This window comes from Pteropus medius, unplaced genomic scaffold, assembly GCF_902729225.1.
Source record: "Pteropus medius unplaced genomic scaffold, Ma_sr-lr_union100, whole genome shotgun sequence".
Classification (NCBI taxonomy): Eukaryota; Metazoa; Chordata; class Mammalia; order Chiroptera; family Pteropodidae; genus Pteropus; species Pteropus medius.
In genome coordinates this window covers 5,461,736-5,474,004 of record NW_024347791.1, presented here as the reverse complement: position 1 = coordinate 5,474,004, position 12,269 = coordinate 5,461,736, and the positions used below count along the sequence as shown (strand labels likewise).

At 36.6% G+C, this 12,269-nt stretch overlaps 1 protein-coding gene across 3 annotated transcripts in view; it reads left to right on the top strand.

The window, feature by feature from the left end:
- The window catches only part of POLR3B (RNA polymerase III subunit B), a 101,910-nt gene that overhangs the window by 31,425 nt on the left and 58,216 nt on the right, over nt 1-12,269 (top strand). For all 3 annotated transcript variants that reach the window (XM_039877879.1, XM_039877881.1, XM_039877880.1), the window contains one exon: nt 10,908-11,069. In XM_039877879.1, the coding sequence (XP_039733813.1) occupies nt 10,908-11,069 (162 nt within the window). The remainder of the gene's footprint in view (nt 1-10,907; nt 11,070-12,269) is intronic.

Below are 12,269 nucleotides of genomic sequence, written 5' to 3'. Positions count from 1 at the left end.
GACTTCTTATTTGTTTATTTATCACAATCATATTTTCATTTAAGTTCTTGAATTTTAATAACTGCTTTAGAATCTTGGTCTGCTAATTCTAACATGTCAGTCTTTTTTTTTTTTTTTTTTTTTTTTAAGCCTACAACAGCTGATATTCCAAGGTGGTCTCCCATCTAAGTACTAACCAGGCCTGACCCTGCTGAGCTTCTGAGAACATGTCAGTCATTTTAAGATCAGCCTATTGATTTGCTTTTCTTTTGAGTATGGGTCTTGTTTTCTTGTTCCTTCAAATGTCTCATAATCTTGGATTGTATTCAAATGGACATTGTGGATGATGAGTTGTAGAAACTCTAGATTCTGTTTTATTCCTTTAGAGTGTTCTGGTTTTTGTTTTAAGGCAGTTAACTTGGCTATAAACCTCTGAATCCTGTCTTTTTACCAACAGCTGAAACATTCTGTTTAGTTCTTTCGCTCATAGCCAGGCTGTAAGATATTCCATTTGCCATTCTCATGGTTATTTGGCTTACCAATTTAAACAAGTATTTTTAGTTTTTTAAAAAACAATGTTATAATTTCAAATAAATAATAAAATTAATAATAAAATTAAACATAAAATAGCAGATATTAAAATAAAATCATAATACACAGTAAAAATTCTTTTAAAAATAACATATTAACATAGTAAAAAGAATTTGAAACAATACCAAGAAAGTTTACAGTGGAAATTAGTCTTTCTTCCACCTCTGACCTGCCTTCCCACCTAACCCAGTTCCCTAGTTCCTCTCTCCAGTAACATTCACTTTTCCCTCCTTCTCCTCCATTCTTCCAGAGATATCTTACGCATATACAAATATCTTTATTAACTGGTACTGTTGGAAACTCTTGGCTTGCAGACATTCAGGCCTACGTGTGAATTTATGCTGTTTTGTGGGCCTTCTTTGAGGTTCTTTGTCAGGGGCAAGTTTGGAGTCAGATTTTGCAATTTTAGAAGAAATCTTATAAAGGAGCAATTTGTCCTCAGTATGAAACAGATATTCAAAGCAGTATGTCTGTCTGTGAATTCCTAAGTATTCACTATGAGGTTAGGTGAGGCCCAGGTCCACTTCCCAGGAGCATCCCTCAGTGGGCCTGAGCTTCAGATGTGGATTTTGAGGTTTCTAAAGCATGAACTCTTACTCGGATCCCAGTATTAAAACAGATAAAAGTTGGTCCTCTCTGGTTGAGACAGGATGGAAAGGCTTGTTTCTCTGCCTACTTGTCCTTCCCCTGAAACCCCTCCGTGGCAATCATAAACACAGTTGACTGCTCTATAGAACGAAATGTAAGCTCCAGCAAGGCTGGCAGGGTCCTTGATGATCTTGCCCTGAGCACATTTTCAGCCTGCTGTCATACCAAGGCGAGCCACTTATGTCTTCCCAAACACACCGTGATGCTCTTTCATCCTTCCATGCCTTTGAGTTATGCCTAAGTTGCTCCTCCTTCATCTCCACTTCACCCTCTCCCTAATGAGGAGCTCCCCCTCATTTGTTATTCTCTGAGTCACCCTCCCTGAAACCGTCTGTGAACCCCCGGAGTAGTTAGTTGCTCTGTCTTCCAGATGCCAAGAGCACTCAGGTCTTCATTTGCTGAGTTAGTGTGTAATTCTTTATCTCCATGCTTCTTCCTCGTTTAGACGGTAAGGCTCACTGAGGGCAGGAACCATTTCTATTCACCTCTCTGTCCCCAGATAAAGTACTCTGCAACGGAGATACAGTGGTGACCGGGATTTTATGAGGCACCTGTTCTCAAGAGTGCATTTTGGTAGGAGGGACAGACAATGCACAAGTAAGCTGTTAATAAATGTGATAATATCAGTAGTCATAGTGTATAAAGAAAACTGAAAGTAGCCTGTTAGAGAGTTGGGGTGTTTGTGGCGATAGGGTGTTAGGATGGTGAGGAAAGATCTCTTTGAAAAAGCGATATATTTTAAGCTGAGTCTTCAGGCATCCCAGATAAGACTCGAGTGAGGAGAAGCCAGTCTTACGCAACCTTGGGAACTGTGTTCCAGCAGAAACCCGAGCAAGCGCATGCATCCCCAGGCAGTTCTGGTGCTGGAGGAGCTAGAAGAGGATCAGTGTGTCTGGAGTGCGTGGGGTGTGGGGGTGCTGAGAGATGACATCGGAGGAGTAACCTGTAGGTCATGGAAGGGGTTCGGATTTAGTTTTACATGCAGTGGAAAACCACTGGAGAGTTTTGATCAGGGAAGTTACACAACCTGGTTTTCAGTTTAGAAAGATCTGATTTGGAGATAAACGGGCCAGGAATGGACCAGTTAGGAGGCTATGGCAGTATTTTGGGTGACAGATGATGGTAATTGGAATGATAACAGCAGTTACTACCACAACTAAAAATATAAAAACTAGAATTAAAAAATTATAACAATTTTATATTTGGGGAAAAGTTAAAGTCTACATACTTGGGAAGTTCTGTTTGCTTAATGGCTGATGCTAGCAGGTGGGTTTTTGGCTGCCTTCAGAATGACCACAGTTCAGGGCATTATGGGTGTCCCCACCATCATCGGTCCCAATTTTATAGTTTTTTAATTGGAAAAAATCATGCTGTTAAATGATTCCATCAAAAAAAAAAATGTTGGTTTAGAGCAGTAAGGAATGGAGTTGGGAGAGGGGAGAGGAGAAACAATCCTATTGCTTAAAAATTAAAAAGAGGATTCCCATGTGCAAGAAAACATCACTCTCTGAACAATGTAAAGACATAAAAGGCATTGTGTTGGCAAAATGGTGTAAAAACAATAGCTGCTAATTTCACACCCCCTGGGACAAGGGAGCATAAATGTGCTCCAGCTTTAGATAACAGCTGTACCCACTGGCCAAGCTGGTCCACAGAGCTTTCTCTCAGTCTTGCTGCCACCTGAGGGCTGGCAGGCCAGCCGCCAGTAGAGGTGTTAGCAAAACCTACCGGTTTCAGGCTTAATCTTTTCACCTACCTTTTCTTTTTCAGTAATGTGTTCATTATTTGCCGAGTATTACTCTATTCTTTGTCCGCAAATTTTTTGTTTCTAATGCAGCTTGCTTTGTATGGGTGAGATATGGAACGGCACCAAAATCCGGCACCCTGGAAAGCCAGGGATTTCTACCCTGTGACAAAAGAATGCCGTCTTGACTTCAGAGATTGCCTAATCCCAGCTGTTCTGATAATGTAATTAAGACTGCCTAATGTCTTTAATTTTGCAACCAGTTTGTGTGAAAAGGAGAATTTGGCACTCTGAAGGCTTAAACACTAAATAGCAATCTCAAGACGCCTAATTAGAATTCTCTGACATTAAGCTAATTGGTGAAACTGTATTTCAGCAGCTTAACTTCTTTATTAATTTTTTTTAGCATTTTCATTGAAAATCAATTGATGAGCTGTCAGCATTTTTTCCTTAAATATAACATGCTCTTTAATGCTCCTGTCTTAAGCAGGCTGAAAGGCCTCATACTAGGGGTGCGAGGTATTGAATATTATCACCAGCATTCCATCCCTTTTAATCATTTCACTCTTGACTTAAATAATGAGGCTTATTATGTGACTTGGCCTTGTAGTGTCTCGCTGCTCTTTGAACTGGAGAACATTATTTCTCTTAAATCGAAAATTTAGGGGTGGAGAAATGTATTGATGAGGCAGGAGTTCTGTCGAGTGTGCGCTTACTTTTTACTTGTTTAGTACCAGGGGCGTTTCCTTGTGTTTAACCAGTTGGGGAGGTGTTAACACTCAGAAGCTGGGATCCAAAAAAAATCTTTGTCATAATTTGAGACACAAAAGTCTAAGTGTAAGAGACTAATTAAAATAGAGCTGAGCTTTTGTGGTTTAGGTTAAGGGCATTTGCTTCTGTTCAGGATGCTTATTCAAGTTCCTTTTGCCAGTTTCCACAGGAAGTTACTGAAATGGGCTTCTTCATCCCTCTCACCCTGCTGCACCTGCTTTCATTCCCATAGTCTTTCTTTCCATGAGCGAAGCTGCTGGGTCTGAGTGGAAGAAAGGATTAAGCTCTCAGAGGAGGAAGTTTTCTTTTTAAAACCCTTCTAACATGGTAAATTCAAGTCAGGATCCTGGCTTCCTATCTGCAAAGTTGATTTTAGTAGAAGAGTAGAAGGACAAGTCTAACTTACGGGGGAAAAGCATCACATTCCACTTAGGAAGTTCTTTGTTCAGTAGCGGCCGGAAGGGAAGACTCATTTCCTTTGAATGTCTCCATTTAGAGTCCAAAAACAACCTGTGGGTAACAAACATTCAAGAATATAGTCAGTATGGAATCTGGAAAATCTTTAGCTTACAAAATTTCACTGAATTTTGAGAATTTTTCTTAAAATAGTGTATATATAATACTCTCCCCAATATTACTTTAATGTTTTGTTAGATAACTTAGATCACAAATATACCAAACTTTTTTCTTCTTCTATAAAGGAAATAAAATACAAAAGAAAAAAATGAACATAATTAATTTTGCAGGGGACTTTAAGTACTTATTATATTTGATCATTGAAGAAATATGCCTGCTATTTACTTATAATAAGCAACCTACTTAGTTTTGCAAACTTTATATGGTGGTCTGGTTATCTATTGCTGCATCGCATGCTGTCCCAAAACAGTGGCTTAAAACAACAACCGTTTTGTTATATCTGACAATTTTGTGGGTCAGGAATTCAGGCAGGACTCCTCTATCTGATTCTTCTATTTCACATGGTGTGTTGATTGTGGACATTGTTCTGCTGGAGGTTGATGGGGACAGCTGGGCCTATCTAGGACCTGACCTTTCCAGTGTTGTGGCCTCACAGTGGCCTAGGACTCCAAGTGTTTCTCATGAGCAAGACAATCTGCATGGCCTTAATGACCTAGTCTTAAAGTCACAGCTTCACTCGCTTTACTTTATTGGACAAAGCAGTCAGGACCTCTGTCCAGATTTGAGGCAGTGGGGAGATATGGGCCACAACTCAATGTGTAGTTTAAGGGGTCGGCCAGAAATTTGGGCAAAGTATATATATGTAATTTGGGAGTTTTCTTCCTGTGGTTCTCTCCTTTCTGTGAATTCCTCTCACTTTCCAGCTACTGTAGTGCCTCTGATCTTTTTCCTCTGGCTTCAGTAAAACTGTGGGTCTCTCTTTGAGTTTTCACTTCCCAATGTAGTTTGGACCCTTCTTGCCAATGTTTCCTATCCTTCGTTGAAAAACTTTCAAAATAGGAGATGCACTCAGTGCCACTCACTTTTGATAAGTGTCAGCTTTCCTCCCATTTCTGCCTGCTTTTGGATGCTCTTCAGTACCTTCAAATAGTTTTAACATTTGTCCAGAGCATATTATTATCAGCAGGTGAGTCCCATCCCATAGGAGCTACTCCACCAGTTCTGGAAACGACCATCCTAGTCTGTATTTATGATTTTCCTATTTCATCCTATCGATTTATTTTCCATGGTTATACTGTTTTAGATGTGTCACTATGGTTTAATATCATTTCACTTTTTTTACATAATTTTTAACATTAAAAATAAAAATGTTACACATATATAAGTTGTAAAGGGTACAAATAAAATCAACACTCTCAAATCCATTACCCAGCTTATGTAATTCTTAACAATCGGCTGTTATTAACAAAATTCCATTTACCAATATACATCTTCCTTACTCCGTTCTTATTCCCCCACTATCTTGAATTCGTATACTTATTATTTTCTTTTTTAGTACATCATTTAATTTTAAAATATTTTATTACAATGTAAATCTTGCTTTTTTGAGTTTTATAAAAACAGATTCATACTATATACATTTTTCTGCAACTTTTTTCTTCAATCAGCTTTGTTTTGAGATTCATCTATATTGGTGCATGTCACTGAGATTCACTTTTTTTTAATTATATTCCATTGTGTAAAGATATGATATATATAATAAATATTAGATATTAGATCAAGGCCTTTATATGATTTCCCTTTAAAAAAATATTAACATTCTTTTTCATATCTTCTGGCAAGAGTATCTACAAATAGGATTGCCTAGCCATGGAGTCATCTTCATCTTAACAGGAGAATGTCAAAGCAAATTCTCAAGTACATTGCACTGTGTGTGAGTTTCTGATGAACTCCATCCTATGACTTAGTATCAGACTTTAAAATTTTTGTCTATCTAGTGGATGTAAAACATCATCTCTTTGTGGTCTTAATTTGCATTTTCTTCATTTCTAAGGAGGTCGAGCCGCTTTTTCATATGCTTATTGATTTCAAGATTTTTTGGTATATTTTTTATCCTAATTTTTTGTCAGTTATATGTGTTGCTGATACTGGATTTTAACCTTTGAAAACTAGAAGATTGTAATTTTTTAATTAGGAACACCTATCAACCTTAGTAGTGCTCTTTCATATTTTAAATTTACGCCTTCGGTACTTGTTTAGTCTTCTGGAATGGATTTTTGTATGTGGAATGAAGTAAGGAATCTAATTTTATTTGTTTTTCAAATGAATAGCAAGTTGCCCCAGCACCATTTATTGTATAGTATTTCATTCCCTCACTGATATGACGTGCCACCTCTATCATCTATCACATAAGAGCTTTTAATATATGTGTGCGTGTGTTTCTGCACTTTATTTTACCCATTGGTCAGTTTGTCTATGCATTCGTCAGTCCGTTCACCTTTTCAGGAGTGTCTTGGCTGTTTTAGAGTCTTAGTTTTTTCATATAAAATTAGTCTGTCAATTTTCATTGAAAATCTTTAAGCAGATAAAATTTCAAACATACAAAAATAGAATTAGCTATTAAAATAATAAATAATAAATATTAAATATTTAAAGTAGAATTAGCTAATAAAATTAGCTCCCACGCATTCATCACCCAGCTTCAGTTATTGTCAATGGAAGTCGGTCTTGTTTTATCTATCCCCTCCTCAGCTGTCTCCCACTCCTGCCATTCCACAAATTGGGTTGTTTAAACAAATCCGAGCCATCAGATCATTTCAATATCTCAGATACCAAGTCAGATTCTGAAAATACTTTAAAATGTATCTAAAAGGTATGACTTTTAAAAAATTATACCACCATTTTCACACCTAAAATTTTAACAGAATAATTGCTTAATATCATCCAAGATCCATCATGTATTCAAATTTCCATGATTTCCTTATAAATACTGTTGTTTACAGTATGATTGTTGTTCAGGTAGGATCCAAACATGTCTCATACTGCATTCAGTTGAATGTCTTTTTAAGTTCCTTTTGATCTATAGATTCTCCCTCTGTGTGTGTGTATACATATGTTTGAGAAAAACTGGAACTTTTGTCCTAAAGAATTTCCCCTATTCTGCTTCCCACATAATGGCATCCCCATGGCGTCTTTTATTTAACATATATATTCCTATATATTCCTCTGTCCTCTAAATTTCTGGTAAAACAGTAGTTAAATTCAGAGGCTAGATCCTATTTCAGGCTTTTTTTTTTTTTTTTTTCTGAAGAATATGTCTTGTTATATCTAGTTTTTGTCACTGGAATTGATCACTGGTTTGAGGTGTTTGGGGCCCAGATTCATCCATTGTTCAGTTCCCCATCATCTTTTTTTCCTGATGGTTTTATTTAGTTTATGATGATGATCATTCATTTATCCATTATTTAATTAGGACATGCAAAATAGTGATATTCTAATAGTTTCATTCTTTTTACATTGCTGGAATTTGTCAACAAAAAATATTTCCATTAGCATCTCTTTGGTTGCCCTGAGATATAATTTACACAGAAAAGACACGATAAATGCTTGCTAATTTTTTTTTTTTACTAGTTTGCAGAATATTGTATTAGTTCTCTGGTTTCCTCCAGAGGTTAGTAGTGAATGGTTTTTCTTTCCTGTCATTATAAACTTAGCAATTTTAACATTCTTACTTAAATTTTAGAATTCTTTTCTCTTTTTTAAAAAAGCCAGGTAGTTTTTTATTGAGTGCATTTAAGTTTATAGATCAGTTTGGGGAGAATTGATATCTAATAATAATATTATACTATTAATTGCATTATATATTGATTATATATAGATTGATATCTAATAATTATAATAACTGAGTCTTATCCATGAACATAGTATATCTCTTCTACTGAGATTCTCTTTAATTTCTCTCATATTTTAAATACAGTTGCTTTTTCTATATTAGCCTTGTATCTTGCAAGCTTGCTAAACTCACTTATTAGTTCTAGTAGAGTTTGTTTGTGTTTTTAAGATTCTTTGGGATTTTCTATGTAGACAGGCATTTTATCTGCAAGTAATGACACATTTATTTCTTTTCTTTAATATACATATATATACCGTACCATTGCACTGAATAGTACCCCCAATACAGTGTTGAATAGGAGTGGTGAAAATGAGGATCTCTCTTTTTCCCCAATTTTATAAAGGAAAGCTTTCAGTTTTCTGCCCTTGCTTTGTATTAGTACAAAGTATCTGGCCCTTATTTGTATCAGTACAGGATCTTTCACCCAAGTAGGTTTCCTGCTTCTGCTCCAGGGAAAGATGGTTTTGGCTTCTTCTCTTGTATCTGGCCTTGTACCTTTTCCTGGAATCGGTGGCCAGAGGGTTTGCTGGCCTTCTTCCAGCAGCAGACTGCTGTTGCTCATTACCAAGTGCAGGGCTTGTGGTGAGTGCCGAGGGAGTGTCTCTTCTACCCTCAGACAGACAGCTTTGCTTCTGCCCCTCTCTCAGTGCAGGTTACCTTTGCCTGGGACTATTGGCTGGAGGGTTTCCTGACCCTTCTCCAGCGACTTAACGATTTTGCTTCACATGAGAGAAAGTCTAGGAAAGTAGATAGGGTTTTGTTGTTTGTTCCAACAAAGGTGTCTTTTTCTCAGGTCTTGCTTTCTCAGGCTTTACGCCAATCTTTTATGAGTACTTATGGAAAAGAACTTGTGAGTATGTGTGTATCCTTGTGTGTCTGGGGCTCTGAAAGATTCTAAGCTTTCATGATAGCCCATATTTGGTGTTTAAGAAGTCCTTAAAATTTTAACTGATTTCCTTTTTTATGGCACACATCTACTCTGTCATGTGTCCCATCTCCCCTTGGAGAGGCTTGTCACCATTTGCAATTCAGCTTACCTGGTTGCCTTGCAAACATACCTCTCTGTAAAAGTCAAGAACTTTGTGATTTTGTGGATCATTCATCTTTTTTTTTAATTATGAATTGGAGGGATATTGTCTTTGTGGCTTTCTGCATCCTAAGTGGAAATGAACTTAGAAATCTTTCTTAAGATCTACACTCTTTCCAAATCCTAGCCTTTCTCCCACCTCTGCTATTCATCTATTTCATTCATTAATCAATGCAATCATTGATTAATCTTGTTTCCCAATAATCTTAGTGTAGAGGTCAAACACTTTGTTTTTTTTCTAGCATAGGCTGAACTATCTTGTTTCACACTGTATTTTGGTCTCTGTTGCGTTAGTATCATTTTCTGCTTAGGGCTTGTGGCATGCAGGCACTGATCTGAGGATTGGTGCGAGTCTGCGGTCCAGTTTTCAGTGTTCTGTAGAATAATGAGTAAGGATGGATGGTGCGAGTTTCATCCAGCAAATTCTATTTAGTTTTCTGTTATTCTTCTGAGGTTATTTGCTTTGCCATGCTTTGATGTTAAACTTCCTTTTTAAAATGAGATCATGTCAGAGTAATTGGTGGGTATTATTTTATAACCTTTTTATGCAGAAATATTATATACAGGTAGAAAAATGCATAAAATATAAATTTCCACTCAACAAATTGTTGTGGAATAAATGGCTTTGTAAGTAACACTCAGGACAAGAAATGAAATCATTTTAATACTCTAGAAGTAACCCACCCCCAAAATGCTCCTACCTGATCATAATTCTTTCCCTCCAAGGTATAATCCCCAGCCTGATTTTTATGGCAGGTATGTCCTTGCTTTTCTTTAGTATTTTGCCACCTAAGTATGCCTTCTTAAACAATATAACTTAGTTGTGTTGGTTTTTTAACCTTATATAAATGGAATCGTATCATATATAATACTTTGTGTCTGGCTTCTTTCACTCAATATTTTGTTGTTAAGATTTAGCCATGATTTTGTGGTTAGTTATTTTTTGTTCATTTTTTTGCTTTATAGTGTTCTATTATTTGAGTATACCATAATTTGTTTGGCTAAATATTATTTGAATGGTTTCTAATTTTTAGCTGATGCAAATAATGCTGCTATGAACATCTTACATATGTGTCCTGATGCACATCAAGGCATGTTTCTGTAGGGCAGTGATTCTCAAGGTACCCTTTCCCCACCAGCGGCACAGGCATCTCCTGGGAACTTGTTAGAAATGAAAATTCTTGGCCTATACCCTAATCTATTGAGGCAAATGCTATAAGGGTAAGGCCAGCAATTTGTTTCTACCAATCCCTCAGTGTGATTACCCTGTATGCTAAAGTTTGAGGCCCACTGCTACAGGGGATATACTTAGGAGAGGAACCGCTAAGGCATAGGGATGGGTAGATAATGGCCAACTGTTTTGTTAGTGGTTGTACCAATTTACATTTTTACCAGTGATATAGGAAGGTCCAAATGCCACCCATCTTTGGTGGTGTCAAACGTTTTAATTATGATGCTTCTCTCGCTCCACTCTTTTTTTAATAATCTTTATTTCTAAATTTAAAAGTTAGGTAACTGGTCAGTGAAATCTCAAAGTCTAAGAGTGACTGGTCTAAATTAAGTGACTTTGAATGCAGAGATTATGTCATTACTTTTACCCTCCATACCTGGCATAGTAGTACGCATATAGAAAAGTACATATTTATCAAACTCAATTAATTTTTTTGTTTTAAGCAGTTTCTTTGTTTTTTTCTACAAGTTTTAATAAAGACCTAAAATGTATTAAATAAGCTAATAATTCCATTTTGAAAGTTCACCGTATACTTTTTTTCCTTTAGCTTTTATCTCTTCTTTTTGAAGATTTGTTCAAAAAATTTAATTCTGAAATGAAGAAGATTGCAGACCAGGTGATTCCTAAGCAAAGAGCAGCCCAGTTTGATGTTGTGAAACACATGCGTCAAGACCAGATCACCAATGGCATGGTGAACGCCATTTCTACTGTGAGTCTTCAGTCACTCATTCAGTTTTGTGACTTAGTCGTAAATCTATTCATTGGAAAGGAAATTTAAAGTACTTTGAGAATCTAAGTAAAGAATATATACATATATATTAAAGGATGCTTACAGTTCACAGATTTTCTACTTTGAATGATAGTCTGCAGTTTAAATGTTATCAGTAGGAATTTTGTTACTATATGACTTGTGAAATTATAGTTCCTGTTATACGAAGCAATAAGAAAATAGATATACTTACATAAAGGAAAAATCTTTTCTTTTCACCAGTAATAGGTTTTTTTTTTTCATGGATACTTCCCCCATTTTTTTTCTATTAACATAATGGACATGTTACCAGTAGATTTATCAATGACAACTTTTGTCTAAAATGGTATAAAATGTTTCATTTCGTTATAGGTTTATATGCCTCAAAAGGCTATCAGCTGTTCCTCACATAGAGATAAATTCAGGCCTCGGCAGCTGCTGTGTATTCAGGCCCTGGCTGTTCATAAAGGGTTATCAGATAGGGTTTTGCTTCCTTTCTTAAAGCATAACAACTACAGGTCTATCTGATAAAGTCTGGTTCACGTTTTATTTGCCAGACATGAAATTAATTTTATGGCTGGGATTTTGCCCCAACAAAAGAATAGTGTAGTGTTACACATAGATTCTCATAACAATGAAGGAGTTAGTGGCCGACTTGCTGCAATACTTGACTTTAGAAGTTTGCAGTGAGTCTGTGTGAGCAGCCCTTGCAGTGACAGCTGTGTCCGGACTTGAGGGGAACCAGGCCTCCATGCCTTTTTAGGCATCAAACTCTTGTGGCCCAAACTTGTCTGAAAGTAGATCCCTGGATATTTGAAGAGAAGATTCCAGAGAACACTTGAACACACTTCTGTTAAAATTACTTTTCCTTGCTTTCTGACCCATGATTTTCAGATCAGAATGGCTGTGTTGAGTAGTTCTTTTTCCCCTAAGTGATAGCTTTACCTTCTGGAGAAGACTGCTAATTAGAAAAATCCATACTAGGCCTTGTTGCAGATGTACCCCAATCTGTAGGCAACCAGAAAAAGATGACCTTCAAAATTCTGTGAGTGTAGCCATTATTAGTAGAATATTTTCGACAAATAAATGTCCTCAGAGAAGCAGTTTTAGACCCCTTATCTGTTCCTCTTCTCTCCCCTCGTAATACTCCCATAGAATACT